The sequence below is a fragment of the Saccostrea echinata genome, unplaced genomic scaffold (assembly GCF_033153115.1).
Source record: "Saccostrea echinata isolate AGI-Se365-2 ecotype Australia unplaced genomic scaffold, CSIRO_AGI_Sech_v1 ptg000022l, whole genome shotgun sequence".
Classification (NCBI taxonomy): Eukaryota; Metazoa; Mollusca; class Bivalvia; order Ostreida; family Ostreidae; genus Saccostrea; species Saccostrea echinata.
In genome coordinates this window covers 15189513-15206266 of record NW_026889771.1, presented here as the reverse complement: position 1 = coordinate 15206266, position 16754 = coordinate 15189513, and the positions used below count along the sequence as shown (strand labels likewise).

Sequence of the window (16754 nt, the reverse complement as noted above, 5' to 3'; positions counted from 1 at the left end):
TCTGGGGCTGCTTTGAAAGAGGGGGAGGAGGGGTAGGCAATGCTACTAAGAATTATTTGGGTTTTGACCATTTCATGGGGTGATGTACATACATGTAATACAGTGATGAGAAATTTATATTTTATGGCATAAGTCATTATTTTCACTATATATTTCATTGAAAAAATCAATTATTTTAAAAAAATTATTGTGAGATCAATTTTAACCTGATTTCCATGATTTTTTCACTTAAACATTGAGAATAATTTATGAACTCATCAACGCAAAAATTTTTAACCTCAAATTACTATGATTTCTTAACAAATTTGAGTCATAAAATTTTGATTTCTCATTTGAAATATGATATCATCCCAACGCCTAGAGATAACATTATTTTGAAATTATGTGAAGAAACGACAAATGATTCTGCATTTTATGATGTTATAGTCATACTAACAAAAATGACCACAAATAATGTTGCAATAAGGCTTTGGAAAAAGCTATTTTTCAATGAACTGTATAGGGGAAAAATACTGTAGCATAAAAAAATATTTTCTATATAATGTATGCAATATGATTTATTAGCTTGAACAAAAGGTACGACAACAAAACCAGTTGAAACTAAACTTATCGCAAAGCATCCTTGAGTCGAAGAACATTATTCCCAACGATTGAAGGAGAGGTTATTAAGATTAGTTGAATGAATTAAACATTTTGTTTATTATGTTATAATAGTCCAGTATCATTACATGGTTTATGTCATGGTGTCCGCAGTAAGGATGGAGACCTAGAAGGGGAGTTAGTTTTCTACAGAAAAAATATTTATCTATTGATTTCTTAAATCAATTAAGGTGTATCCATATAACACGGTTAGATTTTTTTTTTTAAAAATGATATATATTTTGGGACACGCTGTATATGTAAGAGAAAAATGATTAAACAAATAATCTTGGCCACATTATTAGAACACATTCACACCGTAGAACCCCCTTTTTTCAGCTGAACTGGAACTGACTCCATCGCATTATTGGGGAAAATGGGGGGGGGGGCTTCATTTGCCCTAAGTGAGCGGAATATGTAAAAGAAATGGTTTAACATCTTGCTGCTTCTTTAATATCATTGGGAATGGAAGTCTCAGAAATTAAAAGCCTGGGTTGCCCAGCAAATTATGACACTAATAATAAAGAAAGTTACTTTACGAATTTGCGGAAAATATAAATCTAATATAATGATGTGTCATTTTTGCCAGTATAAAGCAGTTGGAAAGGTACGCAGTTTGAAGAACCAAAAAAGTCAATAGGGTGTGGTTTAATGCCCTAGCGCCTAATTCCTGCAATAAACCACATTAGCAAACACTTTCTCCGAGCCCCTAGCTCCGAGAAAATGACATAGATGTCACTGATCTCGTCCTCGATTTCCATGATTTCTGTAACACTTCCTCACTTAGCCATGATTTTGGACGTGGAATACTAGTAGTTTTTCTTAAAAGTACTTTAAAATCTTTCTTTGGTTGAAGTCGTCATTCAACACAATACCAAAATTAAAGGGACAAGACATGAATAAAGTTTAACAGAAAAGCATACGTCTCTTTGTAGTATTTTTTAAAAATGCTTTGTAAGATTAAAGGAGATGGGCGAACACGGCGTTCGGAATGCCTATAGCTTCAGATATAATATAAAAAATATGCAGTTTGTGAATGTATTTAAAGTAAAGTTCTCATAATTGAAATTGTGACAGACAGAACTTTTCTGAGGAAAATTTTCTCGGCAAAAAGTATTCTATTAGTAAAAAATAATGTAGTATTCTTGGGGTTCGAACCCCAGCGATAAAAATCCAGAGTATAATTTCCTTTGAGACGAACACGCTTATCACTACGTTATACAACTCCTTATGAATATTGGACTTCAATTATTTCTCGGAAAGATACGAATGTTGTGTCATAAAAGTGTATTTTTCAGATATAGTGGGTGTTTGCTCCATGTTTTTGTAAACCAAAAATGTACATTTTTACGCAAACTTTGAGGATAAACTTTCAAAAAAAAATTGAGCAAAGACCTACTTATACGGAAAATTGTGTTATAATATGAGAAAATGATCCTTTTTCCTCTCTTTGGTGTGTGTATGCCATTTCATAGACAAATAATTTCAATCTTTATAAGATATTTGCAAATTGTGGAGATTTTACATAAAGTATACCTTAATGTTAGATGAAATATCTAAGAAGATTTTGTTATAATTGAGATTTAATTTTTCACCTTCATATTTGTCGAACCATAGGCATTTTGCTTGCTTTGCTCGCCCATCTTCTTTAAAATGTAAAGCTTTCATACAATTGCTGGTAGATAAGAATAGTCTGTTTAAATTGGATTTAAAATGAACAAGCCAAAGCGATCAATAGAAATTTGTTTAATAGTTAATAACAAGATAACATATTAACAGAACAAGAGAAATAAAAATTCAAACCAAAATCAACAACAAAACGAATTACATGTGTAAAAAAGACTGCGTAGTACTAATTATTTTTTAAAGTAATAAATATTTCTGCTCGGATTGAAAGTAATCGTCATCTCATAATATACATATGTACATGTCTACTTTAATTTCATACTCAGCTTCATATATAGAGAACTGACTCATTACACAACTATATAAGTATCAGTTGATTAATTTTAGGAGACTCAGTAACTTTATACTAATACAATAGAATTAAACAAACAGTACTTGCAAAAACACTGAACAGCACAGAAATTAGGTGTATTTCCATTCTTGAATCCGCTGGAAAAAAGAAAAATCATTTTAAATATGCAACAATAATATAAATTTTACTCTTGCTAAAAATTGCCATAAACTTCACCAACCTGTACTCTTGCTGATGAAATCAGAAATATAACATACCTCCACCACCTAAAGAATCCATTTGCAAGATACAAGATCCAGATCCTGGCTGACAATTACTTGACGTAGTGGTCTGAGCAGCTGAAGAAGACGTTGTGGTCTGTCCAGCTGAAGAAGAAGTTGTGGTCTGTCCAGCTGAAGAAGAAGTTGTAGTCTGTCCAGCTGAAGGAGACGTTGTGGTCTGTCCAGCTGAAGGAGACGTTGTGGTCTGTCCAGCTGAAGAAGTTGTGGTCTGTCCAGCTGAAGAAGAAGTTGTGGTCTGTCCAGATGAAGAAGTTGTGGTCTGTCCAGCTGAAGGAGAAGTTGTGGTCTGTCCAGCTGAAGGAGAAGTTGTGGTCTGTCCAGCTGAAGAAATTGTGGTCTGTCCAGCTGAAGGAGAAGTTGTGGTCTGTCCAGCTGAAGCTGAGGTTTGTGTACCTTGGGTAGTCATTTGCTGGGTTGGCATAGCAGGAGAAGTTGTTGTTGATTGCATAGACATTGAAGACATTGATGAATATTGAGAATATTGTGACGATGTTGTAGTAAAAGAGGACAATGACTGGTATTGTGAGTTCTGTGAAGATATGGAAGGGTAAGAAGAAATTGATTGGTGTTGAGAATATTGCGAAGACATCGTGGGATACTGCGATTGTGAAGACATTGACGATAGATATTGCGAATACTGTGAAGACATTGTGGGATAAGAGGACGTCGATGGGTATTGAGAATATTGTGAAGACATCGTAGGATAGGAAGACATTGGTGTATGTTGAGAATACTGTGAGGACATCGTAGGATAAGGGGACGTTGGTGGATGTTGTGAATTCTGTGAGGACATCGTAGGATAAGAAGACATCGGTGTATGTTGAGAATATTGTGAAGACATTGTAGGATAAGAGGACATTGGTGGTTGTTGAGAATACTGTGATGACATCATAGGATAGGAAGACATTGGTGGATATTGAGAATATTGTGAAGACATTGTAGGATAAGAGGACATCGGTGGGTACTGAGAAGATTGCGAGGACATCGTAGGATGAGAGGACATTGGTGGGAACTGAGAATACTGTGAGGACATCGAAGGATAAGAGGACATCGATGGGTATTGAGAATACTGTGAAGACATCGTAGGATAAGAGGACATTGACGGATGTTGAGGATATTGTGAGGACATCGTAAGATAAGAAGACATTGTTGGGTGTTGAGAATATTGTGAAGACATCGTAGGATAAGAGGACATCGGTGGATGTTGTGAATACTGAGAGGACATCGTAGGATAAGACGACATTGACGGATGTTGAGAATATTGTGAGGACATCGTAAGATAAGAAGACATTGTTGGGTTTTGAGAATGTTGTGAAGACATCGTAGGATAGGAGGACATCGGTGGATGTTGTGAATACTGAGAGGACATCGTAGGATAAGGGGACGTTGGTGGATGTTGTGAATTCTGTGAGGACATCGTAGGATAAGAAGACATCGGTGGATGTTGAGAATATTGTGAAGACATCGTAGGATAAGAGGACATTGGTGGGTGTTGAGAATACTGTGATGACATCATAGGATAAGATGACATTGGTGGATGTTGAGAATATTGTGAAGACATTGTAGGATAAGAGGTCATCGGTGGGTACTGAGAAGATTGTGAAGACAATATAGGATAAGAAGACATCGGAGGGTACTGTGAATACTGTGAGGACATCGTAGAATAAGAGGACATCGATGGGTATAGGGAATACTGTGAAGACATCGTAGGATAAGAGGACATTGACGGATGTTGAGAATACTGTGAAGACATCGTAGGATAAGAAGACATTGGTGGGTATTGAGAATATTGTGAGGACATCGTAGGATTAGAGGACATTGTTGGGTGTTGAGAATATTGTGAGGACATCGTAGGATAAGAGGACATTGTTGGGTATTGAGAATACTGTGAGGACATCGTAGGATAAGGGGACATTGATTGATATTGAGAATATTGTGAGGTCATTGGAGTGTATGAAGATAAAGACTGATAATTAGAATATTGGGAGGATTGGTATGCATATTGGGAGTATTGAGATGACGATGAGGGAGACGATATATTTTGGCAAATAACTCCTGCGTCACTAGCGACAACACAGTTGCCCGATGTGTCCGAGTGATCAACAGGACAAGCATAAACATCAGGTTCCATTCCTGTACATTGTACATTAAATATAGCTCTTTCATAGTTGTAGTCTCGTGGCATCAGTTTTGCAACTCCTGACGGGTAACCAAACTGCTGGCACAATACATCAGCGTCCAGATCATCCCATAGATAACCACAGACCGTCCCCGTGTACCCGGTGACATTATGTGTTGCCATTACTCTTCCATCATGTCCAATGTATACCATATTGACAAGATCTAATGAAAAAAAAAATCATAATTTAAAACATGCAGTTACATCAAGGCAACCAGCATTGGTTTACTAGGTGTATCTATGTATCAGTAAAGTCCAAAATTGTGAAAATAACAATGGGAGGATGTAAGAACAAAAGGCCCAAGGGCCTTAACGGTCATCTGAGTATAATACAACCACGAGTAGAGAAGGTTTTCGAAGAAATAATACATTTTCACTATATAATCCATAGAGCCCCGTCCTGACTCCATAGCCCCTAAAACATGGGCCTTGAATTTTCAAAATTTTGGAAAAGGCACTCTTGCTCTTCCTCGCAATGACTTAGGTTGTCAGCTATTTATACAAGGACAATAAAAGATTTCCAAAGAATTAATGCATTTTCACTGTACATTTGTATAATCAATAGAGCCCCGCAGCTACACCAGAACCCCTGACACAGAGCTATGAAATTCACATTTTTTGAAGAGGTTCCCTTGCTTATCATAAATGTTTTCTTCATTTGCTTGTTTAGTACCCAGCACCAGAGAAGATTTTCAAAGAAATAATGCATACTGGTATTCACCGTGTACTTTATAGAGCCCCCCTCCCAACAACACTAAAAACCTTGGAGCCACCTCTTTGAGCCATAACATTCAAAATGTTGGAAGATGCATCCTTGCTCATTATAATCAAGTACGTAGTTAATATGCTTATCAACCAGAAGCAGAGAAGATATTAAAAGAATGTATGCATTTTTACTATATGAACAACAAAGCATCAATCTATCTCCAGAACCCTGACCAATGGCCATGGACTTCACAATTTTGGTAGAGGGCTCAACGCTTACAATCATGCACAGTTTAACTGCTTGCAGTCCAGGAGTAAAGAATCATTAAATTTGATGGTTTTAGCCCCACCCCTCAGGTCCCAAGGAGAAAGGGACCATGGAATTCAAGACCCTTTTCCCTTCAATAAAAGATGCCATATATGCCAAAAATTGTTGAAAGTGACTGAGTAGTTTTACATAGACGATACTCTCTTAATGCTTGATTATTACCAATAACGAAGACTCTGAAGATAGGTAATAATTGGTTAGACATTTCTTAGTAGTTCAGTGACCGAAATTCTCGTTAAATAAGGATAGTATAGGTATGATAAGGAAAAATCATCTGGTTCACACTAAAATCACGGATGCTTGAGTACAGGGATAGAGTTCCCAAACACCCCATCCACCACATAGACTCCCGGAACCCCACTCTAAAAATCTAAATAGCAGGGCATAGGAGTTTTTTTTAATGTCTACAAGTATGTGACACGAACTGTACAAATGAAATATATGGAGATAACGAACAGTATTCAAGCTCAAAAAGTTGCCCGCATGGCGCAGTGGTTAGAGCGTTCGCTCTAGAGTTGATCCTTAATTCGCGGGTTCGAATCCCACTGTGAGACGTGGAGACTGGTCCTTCGGATGAGACCGTATTAACCGAGATCCCGTGTCGCAGTAGGTGCTGGCAGAAAAAAAATCCCTCACTGCTCAATGACCCTGAGTGCCGAGTATAGGTCAACATTTGCAGCTCTCCATATGAGTGAAAAATTCTCGAGAGGGACTTAAACAATAAACAAAATAACAAAAACAAAAGTGAGAGGGACTTAAAAACAATAAACAAACAAACAAAAACAAAAGTCCATTCAAACAATACGAATCAGGAGCAGAGCAAACACGGACTTCTCAAACATCAGAGGTGGGATTAGGTGTCATGGAGGAGTAAGCATCCCCTGCGAACCGGTCACACCCGCCGAGTGCTCCTTGTCATGATCGGAAAATAAGTGAAATCTCTGTAGACAATTTTCTGAAATATATGCTTTACAAAACATATAACCTTGTCATGGAAAATTCCAAAATTTCGTTAGTAAATTAACTTTATACTTTGTGTACTTACATCAACATGGTTAGGAACAAATTTGGTAAGTCTTGAAAGATTGTCTCTCTATCTTAAATTGAATGACTTTGTATATTCATTTCAATATGAATAACTAACCAAACAGAAACTTCTCATATGTGATAAAAAAAAAAACTAAAACTAAATATGGAGATAACGAATAGTAAACAAGCTCAAAAGTCCATCGAAACAATACAAATTGGGAGCAGAGCAAATTTGGACTTCCAAAAATATCAGGGACGGGATCAGGTGCCATGAAGGAGTAACATTCCCCTGTCGACCGGTCACATCCACCTTGTGCTCCTTTTCATGATCAGGCAAATGAAAAAAAAATCCAAAGACGATTCGGTATGTAAATAATGGCCTAGCAATTTGTATGAGAAACATCAGTCAGTATTCGTCTTAATGATATATTGTATTTGCTTACAAGGTCATTTGTATCGATCAAAGAACTTACGAAATGGTGACTATAAAAGTTGATAATCTTGTTTAATTATCTTGTTTGTTAATAGCTTGCCTCGTTTAAGAAATTGTTCGTACGTGGAGCCTACTCCTGCGTTTCGAATCAACTGTGGGACACACAACTCCATATGGAGGTGTGTCTATTGTTACATAAATAAGGGAAGCTGACGAAAGAAAAGTTGAGTTCAACGCGTTTATCATAAAGTGTTGTTGTTATATTTTCATTAACTTTATTTTTCCAGTAAAATCCAAATATGAAGCAGATTTGTCAAACTCTGTTGTATCTTTTATTTCGAGTTCAAAAGGAAATATCAAATCAACCTAGGAATAAAAATTAGTTTTTTATTTGATAAAATGTCGTCAGTATATTTAAATGTTTAATTGGAGGCGACAGAAAGAGACTTCTTCTTTTCATGTAGAATGTTTTGAATAAATTCTGCTTCATGTGAATACAAAATGGCTTTGAAAATAACGGGCGCAATTGCCTATTGATACCAATGGAAATTCCGACAGATTGAAAATCTGTTGATCTTAAAAGAGTACATAGATATTGTCAATAACAACATCACTAATCTTTTTAATAAAAACAAACAAACCTTGAGTGGTATTCATGCAATTAACCCCGGCGTCACCATGATAAGCACAGTTTCCAAACATGTCCGAGTGGTCCACTGGACATTGCTCTACATGACTTTCGTTACCCTGACAACGAACATTAAAGATGACGTGATTGTACATGTAGTCACGTGGATGAAAACTGGCAGTTCCAGAAGGATATCCCATCTGTCGACAAACAACGTCAGCGTCCATATCATCCCACTGGTCACTGCACACCGTCCCTGTTCCGTTCGAGGTGTGAGCTAACACTCTTCCTCCAGGTCCCAGCGTCACGGATGATTGAACTTTAGAAATGAAAGACAGATATAGAGGTTAATTAAATGAATTGTGCATCGTCAAGTTTTGAGTCTAGAAATCATGGTCAGGAAATCTTCTTCGGAGCATAAAAGAAAATAAACTACATTGTATTGACATTACTTCCTCAAAAGTATTTCATCTAGCGACATTTGTCGGTAATAGATTTTTAAACAAAGAAGTGTGGATTTTGATAAGCGCATGTTAGATTGTAGGTATATATCAATAAAAAGGTTTGCAAGATGTAAAGCGATCTATTGCAATTAGCTGAGGATGCTTTCCGCCGAAGGCACAAAATAGAATACACAATCAAATGAAATGCGCTTAAAGTATAAATCTCACATGGTGTGTGTTTTTCTCTTTTCAGTAGTGCATTCTCATTTGTCTTAGAAATAACTACTTAAAGGCTTAGACATTTTCTTCATGTCCATACTCTCCAATCTTACCACTGGTCATGTTACTGCAGGAAACACCTGCATCATCAGCATATCCACACATTCCTGACATGTCATAGTCTTCACCCTGACAAGATTGAAGTTGGGACTCGTGTCCGAAACAATTGACATTATATAACAGGCGGTTGTACGTGTAATCACGTGGCAAGTGGATTGCAGTTCCGGAGGAAAATCCCATCTGACGGCAGACGACATTAGCATCTACGTCATCCCACATGTTACCGCATACCGTGCCAGTCGTGTTACTGTGAACAAATACTCTTCCACTGGGTCCGACAGATACAATGGATTGCATAGCTGAGAAAATTCATGAAAGCATTCTTTTACTTTCTTGACACTTTTCGGAAACAAAACTCAAGTCATCAATTGTTTACCGTGGTTTCTTGGTAAAATCTTTCCTAATTAACATAAAAATTACTGGTTCTTTTGGCCTTTCTACAGCTAACTTCTGTGTTGGTTCTTTTGCAATTCTTATCAAATCTTCAAGATGTTACAAAAAAGTGACATTCGGATTTTGTTTACACCTTCAACTTTTATTTTGGATTACAATATCACTGAGAAATCACAAACTCTTTGAGTGATGGGAAACTCTTCCGAAACAAAAAGCTCTCCTGTCTACTAAACAAAATAACATCTCTATTCCTACTCAATTCTGTCTAGTTCTTAGATATCTTGGTACTGTATGTAATTTAACAATTTAAATAAAACACTAACCGTGAGACGTATTCATGCAATTAACCCCGGCGTCACCATGATAAGCACAGTTTCCAAACATGTCCGAGTGGTCCACTGGACATTGCTCTACATGACTTTCGTTACCCTGACAACGAACATTAAAGATGACGTGATTGTACATGTAGTCACGTGGATGAAAACTGGCAGTTCCAGAAGGATATCCCATCTGTCGACAAACAACGTCAGCGTCCATATCATCCCACTGGTCACTGCACACCGTCCCTGTTCCGTTCGAGGTGTGAGCTAACACTCTTCCTCCAGGTCCCAGCGTCACGGATGATTGAACTTTAGAAATGAAAGACAGATATAGAGGTTAATTAAATGAATTGTGCATCGTCAAGTTTTGAGTCTAGAAATCATGGTCAGGAAATCTTCTTCGGAGCATAAAAGAAAATAAACTACATTGTATTGACATTACTTCCTCAAAAGTATTTCATCTAGCGACATTTGTCGGTAATAGATTTTTAAACAAAGAAGTGTGGATTTTGATAAGCGCATGTTAGATTGTAGGTATATATCAATAAAAAGGTTTGCAAGATGTAAAGCGATCTATTGCAATTAGCTGAGGATGCTTTCCGCCGAAGGCACAAAATAGAATACACAATCAAATGAAATGCGCTTAAAGTATAAATCTCACATGGTGTGTGTTTTTCTCTTTTCAGTAGTGCATTCTCATTTGTCTTAGAAATAACTACTTAAAGGCTTAGACATTTTCTTCATGTCCATACTCTCCAATCTTACCACTGGTCATGTTACTGCAGGAAACACCTGCATCATCAGCATATCCACACATTCCTGACATGTCATAGTCTTCACCCTGACAAGATTGAAGTTGGGACTCGTGTCCGAAACAATTGACATTATATAACAGGCGGTTGTACGTGTAATCACGTGGCAAGTGGATTGCAGTTCCGGAGGAAAATCCCATCTGACGGCAGACGACATTAGCATCTACGTCATCCCACATGTTACCGCATACCGTGCCAGTCGTGTTACTGTGAACAAATACTCTTCCACTGGGTCCGACAGATACAATGGATTGCATAGCTGAGAAAATTCATGAAAGCATTCTTTTACTTTCTTGACACTTTTCGGAAACAAAACTCAAGTCATCAATTGTTTACCGTGGTTTCTTGGTAAAATCTTTCCTAATTAACATAAAAATTACTGGTTCTTTTGGCCTTTCTACAGCTAACTTCTGTGTTGGTTCTTTTGCAATTCTTATCAAATCTTCAAGATGTTACAAAAAAGTGACATTCGGATTTTGTTTACACCTTCAACTTTTATTTTGGATTACAATATCACTGAGAAATCACAAACTCTTTGAGTGATGGGAAACTCTTCCGAAACAAAAAGCTCTCCTGTCTACTAAACAAAATAACATCTCTATTCCTACTCAATTCTGTCTAGTTCTTAGATATCTTGGTACTGTATGTAATTTAACAATTTAAATAAAACACTAACCGTGAGACGTATTCATGCAATTAACCCCGGCGTCACCATGATAAGCACAGTTTCCAAACATGTCCGAGTGGTCCACTGGACATTGCTCTACATGACTTTCGTTACCCTGACAACGAACATTAAAGATGACGTGATTGTACATGTAGTCACGTGGATGAAAACTGGCAGTTCCAGAAGGATATCCCATCTGTCGACAAACAACGTCAGCGTCCATATCATCCCACTGGTCACTGCACACCGTCCCTGTTCCGTTCGAGGTGTGAGCTAACACTCTTCCTCCAGGTCCCAGCGTCACGGATGATTGAACTTTAGAAATGAAAGACAGATATAGAGGTTAATTAAATGAATTGTGCATCGTCAAGTTTTGAGTCTAGAAATCATGGTCAGGAAATCTTCTTCGGAGCATAAAAGAAAATAAACTACATTGTATTGACATTACTTCCTCAAAAGTATTTCATCTAGCGACATTTGTCGGTAATAGATTTTTAAACAAAGAAGTGTGGATTTTGATAAGCGCATGTTAGATTGTAGGTATATATCAATAAAAAGGTTTGCAAGATGTAAAGCGATCTATTGCAATTAGCTGAGGATGCTTTCCGCCGAAGGCACAAAATAGAATACACAATCAAATGAAATGCGCTTAAAGTATAAATCTCACATGGTGTGTGTTTTTCTCTTTTCAGTAGTGCATTCTCATTTGTCTTAGAAATAACTACTTAAAGGCTTAGACATTTTCTTCATGTCCATACTCTCCAATCTTACCACTGGTCATGTTACTGCAGGAAACACCTGCATCATCAGCATATCCACACATTCCTGACATGTCATAGTCTTCACCCTGACAAGATTGAAGTTGGGACTCGTGTCCGAAACAATTGACATTATATAACAGGCGGTTGTACGTGTAATCACGTGGCAAGTGGATTGCAGTTCCGGAGGAAAATCCCATCTGACGGCAGACGACATTAGCATCTACGTCATCCCACATGTTACCGCATACCGTGCCAGTCGTGTTACTGTGAACAAATACCCTTCCACTGGGTCCGACAGATACAATGGATTGCATAGCTGAGAAAATTCATGAAAGCATTCTTTTACTTTCTTGACACTTTTCGGAAACAAAACTCAAGTCATCAATTGTTTACCGTGGTTTCTTGGTAAAATCTTTCCTAATTAACATAAAAATTACTGGTTCTTTTGGCCTTTCTACAGCTAACTTCTGTGTTGGTTCTTTTGCAATTCTTATCAAATCTTCAAGATGTTACAAAAAAGTGACATTCGGATTTTGTTTACACCTTCAACTTTTATTTTGGATTACAATATCACTGAGAAATCACAAACTCTTTGAGTGATGGGAAACTCTTCCGAAACAAAAAGCTCTCCTGTCTACTAAACAAAATAACATCTCTATTCCTACTCAATTCTGTCTAGTTCTTAGATATCTTGGTACTGTATGTAATTTAACAATTTAAATAAAACACTAACCGTGAGACGTATTCATGCAATTAACTCCGGCGTCACCATGATAAGCACAGTTTCCAAACATGTCCGAGTGGTCCACTGGACATTGCTCTACATGACTTTCGTTACCCTGACAACGAACATTAAAGATGACGTGATTGTACATGTAGTCACGTGGATGAAAACTGGCAGTTCCAGAAGGATATCCCATCTGTCGACAAACAACGTCAGCGTCCATATCATCCCACTGGTCACTGCACACCGTCCCTGTTCCGTTCGAGGTGTGAGCTAACACTCTTCCTCCAGGTCCCAGCGTCACGGATGATTGAACTTTAGAAATGAAAGACAGATATAGAGGTTAATTAAATGAATTGTGCATCGTCAAGTTTTGAGTCTAGAAATCATGGTCAGGAAATCTTCTTCGGAGCATAAAAGAAAATAAACTACATTGTATTGACATTACTTCCTCAAAAGTATTTCATCTAGCGACATTTGTCGGTAATAGATTTTTAAACAAAGAAGTGTGGATTTTGATAAGCGCATGTTAGATTGTAGGTATATATCAATAAAAAGGTTTGCAAGATGTAAAGCGATCTATTGCAATTAGCTGAGGATGCTTTCCGCCGAAGGCACAAAATAGAATACACAATCAAATGAAATGCGCTTAAAGTATAAATCTCACATGGTGTGTGTTTTTCTCTTTTCAGTAGTGCATTCTCATTTGTCTTAGAAATAACTACTTAAAGGCTTAGACATTTTCTTCATGTCCATACTCTCCAATCTTACCACTGGTCATGTTACTGCAGGAAACACCTGCATCATCAGCATATCCACACATTCCTGACATGTCATAGTCTTCACCCTGACAAGATTGAAGTTGGGACTCGTGTCCGAAACAATTGACATTATATAACAGGCGGTTGTACGTGTAATCACGTGGCAAGTGGATTGCAGTTCCGGAGGAAAATCCCATCTGACGGCAGACGACATTAGCATCTACGTCATCCCACATGTTACCGCATACCGTGCCAGTCGTGTTACTGTGAACAAATACTCTTCCACTGGGTCCGACAGATACAATGGATTGCATAGCTGAGAAAATTCATGAAAGCATTCTTTTACTTTCTTGACACTTTTCGGAAACAAAACTCAAGTCATCAATTGTTTACCGTGGTTTCTTGGTAAAATCTTTCCTAATTAACATAAAAATTACTGGTTCTTTTGGCCTTTCTACAGCAAACTTCTGTGTTGGTTCTTTTGCAATTCTTATCAAATCTTCAAGATGTTACAAAAAAGTGACATTCGGATTTTGTTTACACCTTCAACTTTTATTTTGGATTACAATATCACTGAGAAATCACAAACTCTTTGAGTGATGGGAAACTCTTCCGAAACAAAAAGCTCTCCTGTCTACTAAACAAAATAACATCTCCATTCCTACTCAATTCTGTCTAGTTCTTAGATATCTTGGTACTGTATGTAATTTAACAATTTAAATAAAACACTAACCGTGAGACGTATTCATGCAATTAACCCCGGCGTCACCATGATAAGCACAGTTTCCAAACATGTCCGAGTGGTCCACTGGACATTGCTCTACATGACTTTCGTTACCCTGACAACGAACATTAAAGATGACGTGATTGTACATGTAGTCACGTGGATGAAAACTGGCAGTTCCAGAAGGATATCCCATCTGTCGACAAACAACGTCAGCGTCCATATCATCCCACTGGTCACTGCACACCGTCCCTGTTCCGTTCGAGGTGTGAGCTAACACTCTTCCTCCAGGTCCCAGCGTCACGGATGATTGAACTTTAGAAATGAAAGACAGATATAGAGGTTAATTAAATGAATTGTGCATCGTCAAGTTTTGAGTCTAGAAATCATGGTCAGGAAATCTTCTTCGGAGCATAAAAGAAAATAAACTACATTGTATTGACATTACTTCCTCAAAAGTATTTCATCTAGCGACATTTGTCGGTAATAGATTTTTAAACAAAGAAGTGTGGATTTTGATAAGCGCATGTTAGATTGTAGGTATATATCAATAAAAAGGTTTGCAAGATGTAAAGCGATCTATTGCAATTAGCTGAGGATGCTTTCCGCCGAAGGCACAAAATAGAATACACAATCAAATGAAATGCGCTTAAAGTATAAATCTCACATGGTGTGTGTTTTTCTCTTTTCAGTAGTGCATTCTCATTTGTCTTAGAAATAACTACTTAAAGGCTTAGACATTTTCTTCATGTCCATACTCTCCAATCTTACCACTGGTCATGTTACTGCAGGAAACACCTGCATCATCAGCATATCCACACATTCCTGACATGTCATAGTCTTCACCCTGACAAGATTGAAGTTGGGACTCGTGTCCGAAACAATTGACATTATATAACAGGCGGTTGTACGTGTAATCACGTGGCAAGTGGATTGCAGTTCCGGAGGAAAATCCCATCTGACGGCAGACGACATTAGCATCTACGTCATCCCACATGTTACCGCATACCGTGCCAGTCGTGTTACTGTGAACAAATACTCTTCCACTGGGTCCGACAGATACAATGGATTGCATAGCTGAGAAAATTCATGAAAGCATTCTTTTACTTTCTTGACACTTTTCGGAAACAAAACTCAAGTCATCAATTGTTTACCGTGGTTTCTTGGTAAAATCTTTCCTAATTAACATAAAAATTACTGGTTCTTTTGGCCTTTCTACAGCTAACTTCTGTGTTGGTTCTTTTGCAATTCTTATCAAATCTTCAAGATGTTACAAAAAAGTGACATTCGGATTTTGTTTACACCTTCAACTTTTATTTTGGATTACAATATCACTGAGAAATCACAAACTCTTTGAGTGATGGGAAACTCTTCCGAAACAAAAAGCTCTCCTGTCTACTAAGCAAAATAACATCTCTATTCCTACTCAATTCTGTCTAGTTCTTAGATATCTTGGTACTGTATGTAATTTAACAATTTAAATAAAACACTAACCGTGAGACGTATTCATGCAATTAACCCCGGCGTCACCATGATAAGCACAGTTTCCAAACATGTCCGAGTGGTCCACTGGACATTGCTCTACATGACTTTCGTTACCCTGACAACGAACATTAAAGATGACGTGATTGTACATGTAGTCACGTGGATGAAAACTGGCAGTTCCAGAAGGATATCCCATCTGTCGACAAACAACGTCAGCGTCCATATCATCCCACTGGTCACTGCACACCGTCCCTGTTCCGTTCGAGGTGTGAGCTAACACTCTTCCTCCAGGTCCCAGCGTCACGGATGATTGAACTTTAGAAATGAAAGACAGATATAGAGGTTAATTAAATGAATTGTGCATCGTCAAGTTTTGAGTCTAGAAATCATGGTCAGGAAATCTTCTTCGGAGCATAAAAGAAAATAAACTACATTGTATTGACATTACTTCCTCAAAAGTATTTCATCTAGCGACATTTGTCGGTAATAGATTTTTAAACAAAGAAGTGTGGATTTTGATAAGCGCATGTTAGATTGTAGGTATATATCAATAAAAAGGTTTGCAAGATGTAAAGCGATCTATTGCAATTAGCTGAGGATGCTTTCCGCCGAAGGCACAAAATAGAATACACAATCAAATGAAATGCGCTTAAAGTATAAATCTCACATGGTGTGTGTTTTTCTCTTTTCAGTAGTGCATTCTCATTTGTCTTAGAAATAACTACTTAAAGGCTTAGACATTTTCTTCATGTCCATACTCTCCAATCTTACCACTGGTCATGTTACTGCAGGAAACACCTGCATCATCAGCATATCCACACATTCCTGACATGTCATAGTCTTCACCCTGACAAGATTGAAGTTGGGACTCGTGTCCGAAACAATTGACATTATATAACAGGCGGTTGTACGTGTAATCACGTGGCAAGTGGATTGCAGTTCCGGAGGAAAATCCCATCTGACGGCAGACGACATTAGCATCTACGTCATCCCACATGTTACCGCATACCGTGCCAGTCGTGTTACTGTGAACAAATACTCTTCCACTGGGTCCGACAGATACAATGGATTGCATAGCTGAGAAAATTCATGAAAGCATTCTTTTACTTTCTTGACACTTTTCGG

The 16754-nt window shown here is 37.7% G+C and overlaps 2 protein-coding genes across 2 annotated transcripts in view; both read right to left on the bottom strand.

Moving 5' to 3' along the window:
* Positions 1 to 2671: 2671 nt before the first annotated feature.
* LOC133190739 (uncharacterized) lies at positions 2672 to 5230 on the bottom strand. Its single transcript, XM_061326427.1, has 2 exons — positions 2875 to 5230; positions 2672 to 2754 (listed from the first exon to the last, which is right to left on the bottom strand). The coding sequence occupies exons 1-2, from the start codon at positions 5228 to 5230 to the stop codon at positions 2672 to 2674; spliced, it is 2439 nt and encodes an 812-aa protein (XP_061182411.1).
* A 2703-nt stretch (positions 5231 to 7933) lies between these two features.
* Positions 7934 to 16754, bottom strand: part of LOC133190738 (uncharacterized) — a 29531-nt gene continuing 20710 nt past the window's right edge. The window contains exons 29-41 of the mRNA XM_061326426.1: positions 16401 to 16706; positions 15639 to 15944; positions 14916 to 15221; positions 14154 to 14459; positions 13431 to 13736; positions 12669 to 12974; positions 11946 to 12251; positions 11184 to 11489; positions 10461 to 10766; positions 9699 to 10004; positions 8976 to 9281; positions 8214 to 8519; positions 7934 to 7938 (exon numbers count right to left, since the gene is read on the bottom strand). Of these exons, the coding sequence (XP_061182410.1) occupies positions 7934 to 7938; positions 8214 to 8519; positions 8976 to 9281; positions 9699 to 10004; positions 10461 to 10766; positions 11184 to 11489; positions 11946 to 12251; positions 12669 to 12974; positions 13431 to 13736; positions 14154 to 14459; positions 14916 to 15221; positions 15639 to 15944; positions 16401 to 16706 (3677 nt within the window). The remainder of the gene's footprint in view (positions 7939 to 8213; positions 8520 to 8975; positions 9282 to 9698; positions 10005 to 10460; positions 10767 to 11183; positions 11490 to 11945; positions 12252 to 12668; positions 12975 to 13430; positions 13737 to 14153; positions 14460 to 14915; positions 15222 to 15638; positions 15945 to 16400; positions 16707 to 16754) is intronic.

Bases quoted from the DNA above. Each gene is read 5' to 3' on its own strand.
- LOC133190739 (XM_061326427.1), bottom strand. From the start codon at position 5,230: ATGGTATACATTGGACATGATGGAAGAGTAATGGCAACACATAATGTC. The intron at 2,755-2,874 runs GTATGTTATATT...TCTTTTTTCCAG, and splicing joins GGATTCTTTAGGTGGTGGAG to CGGATTCAAGAATGGAAATA.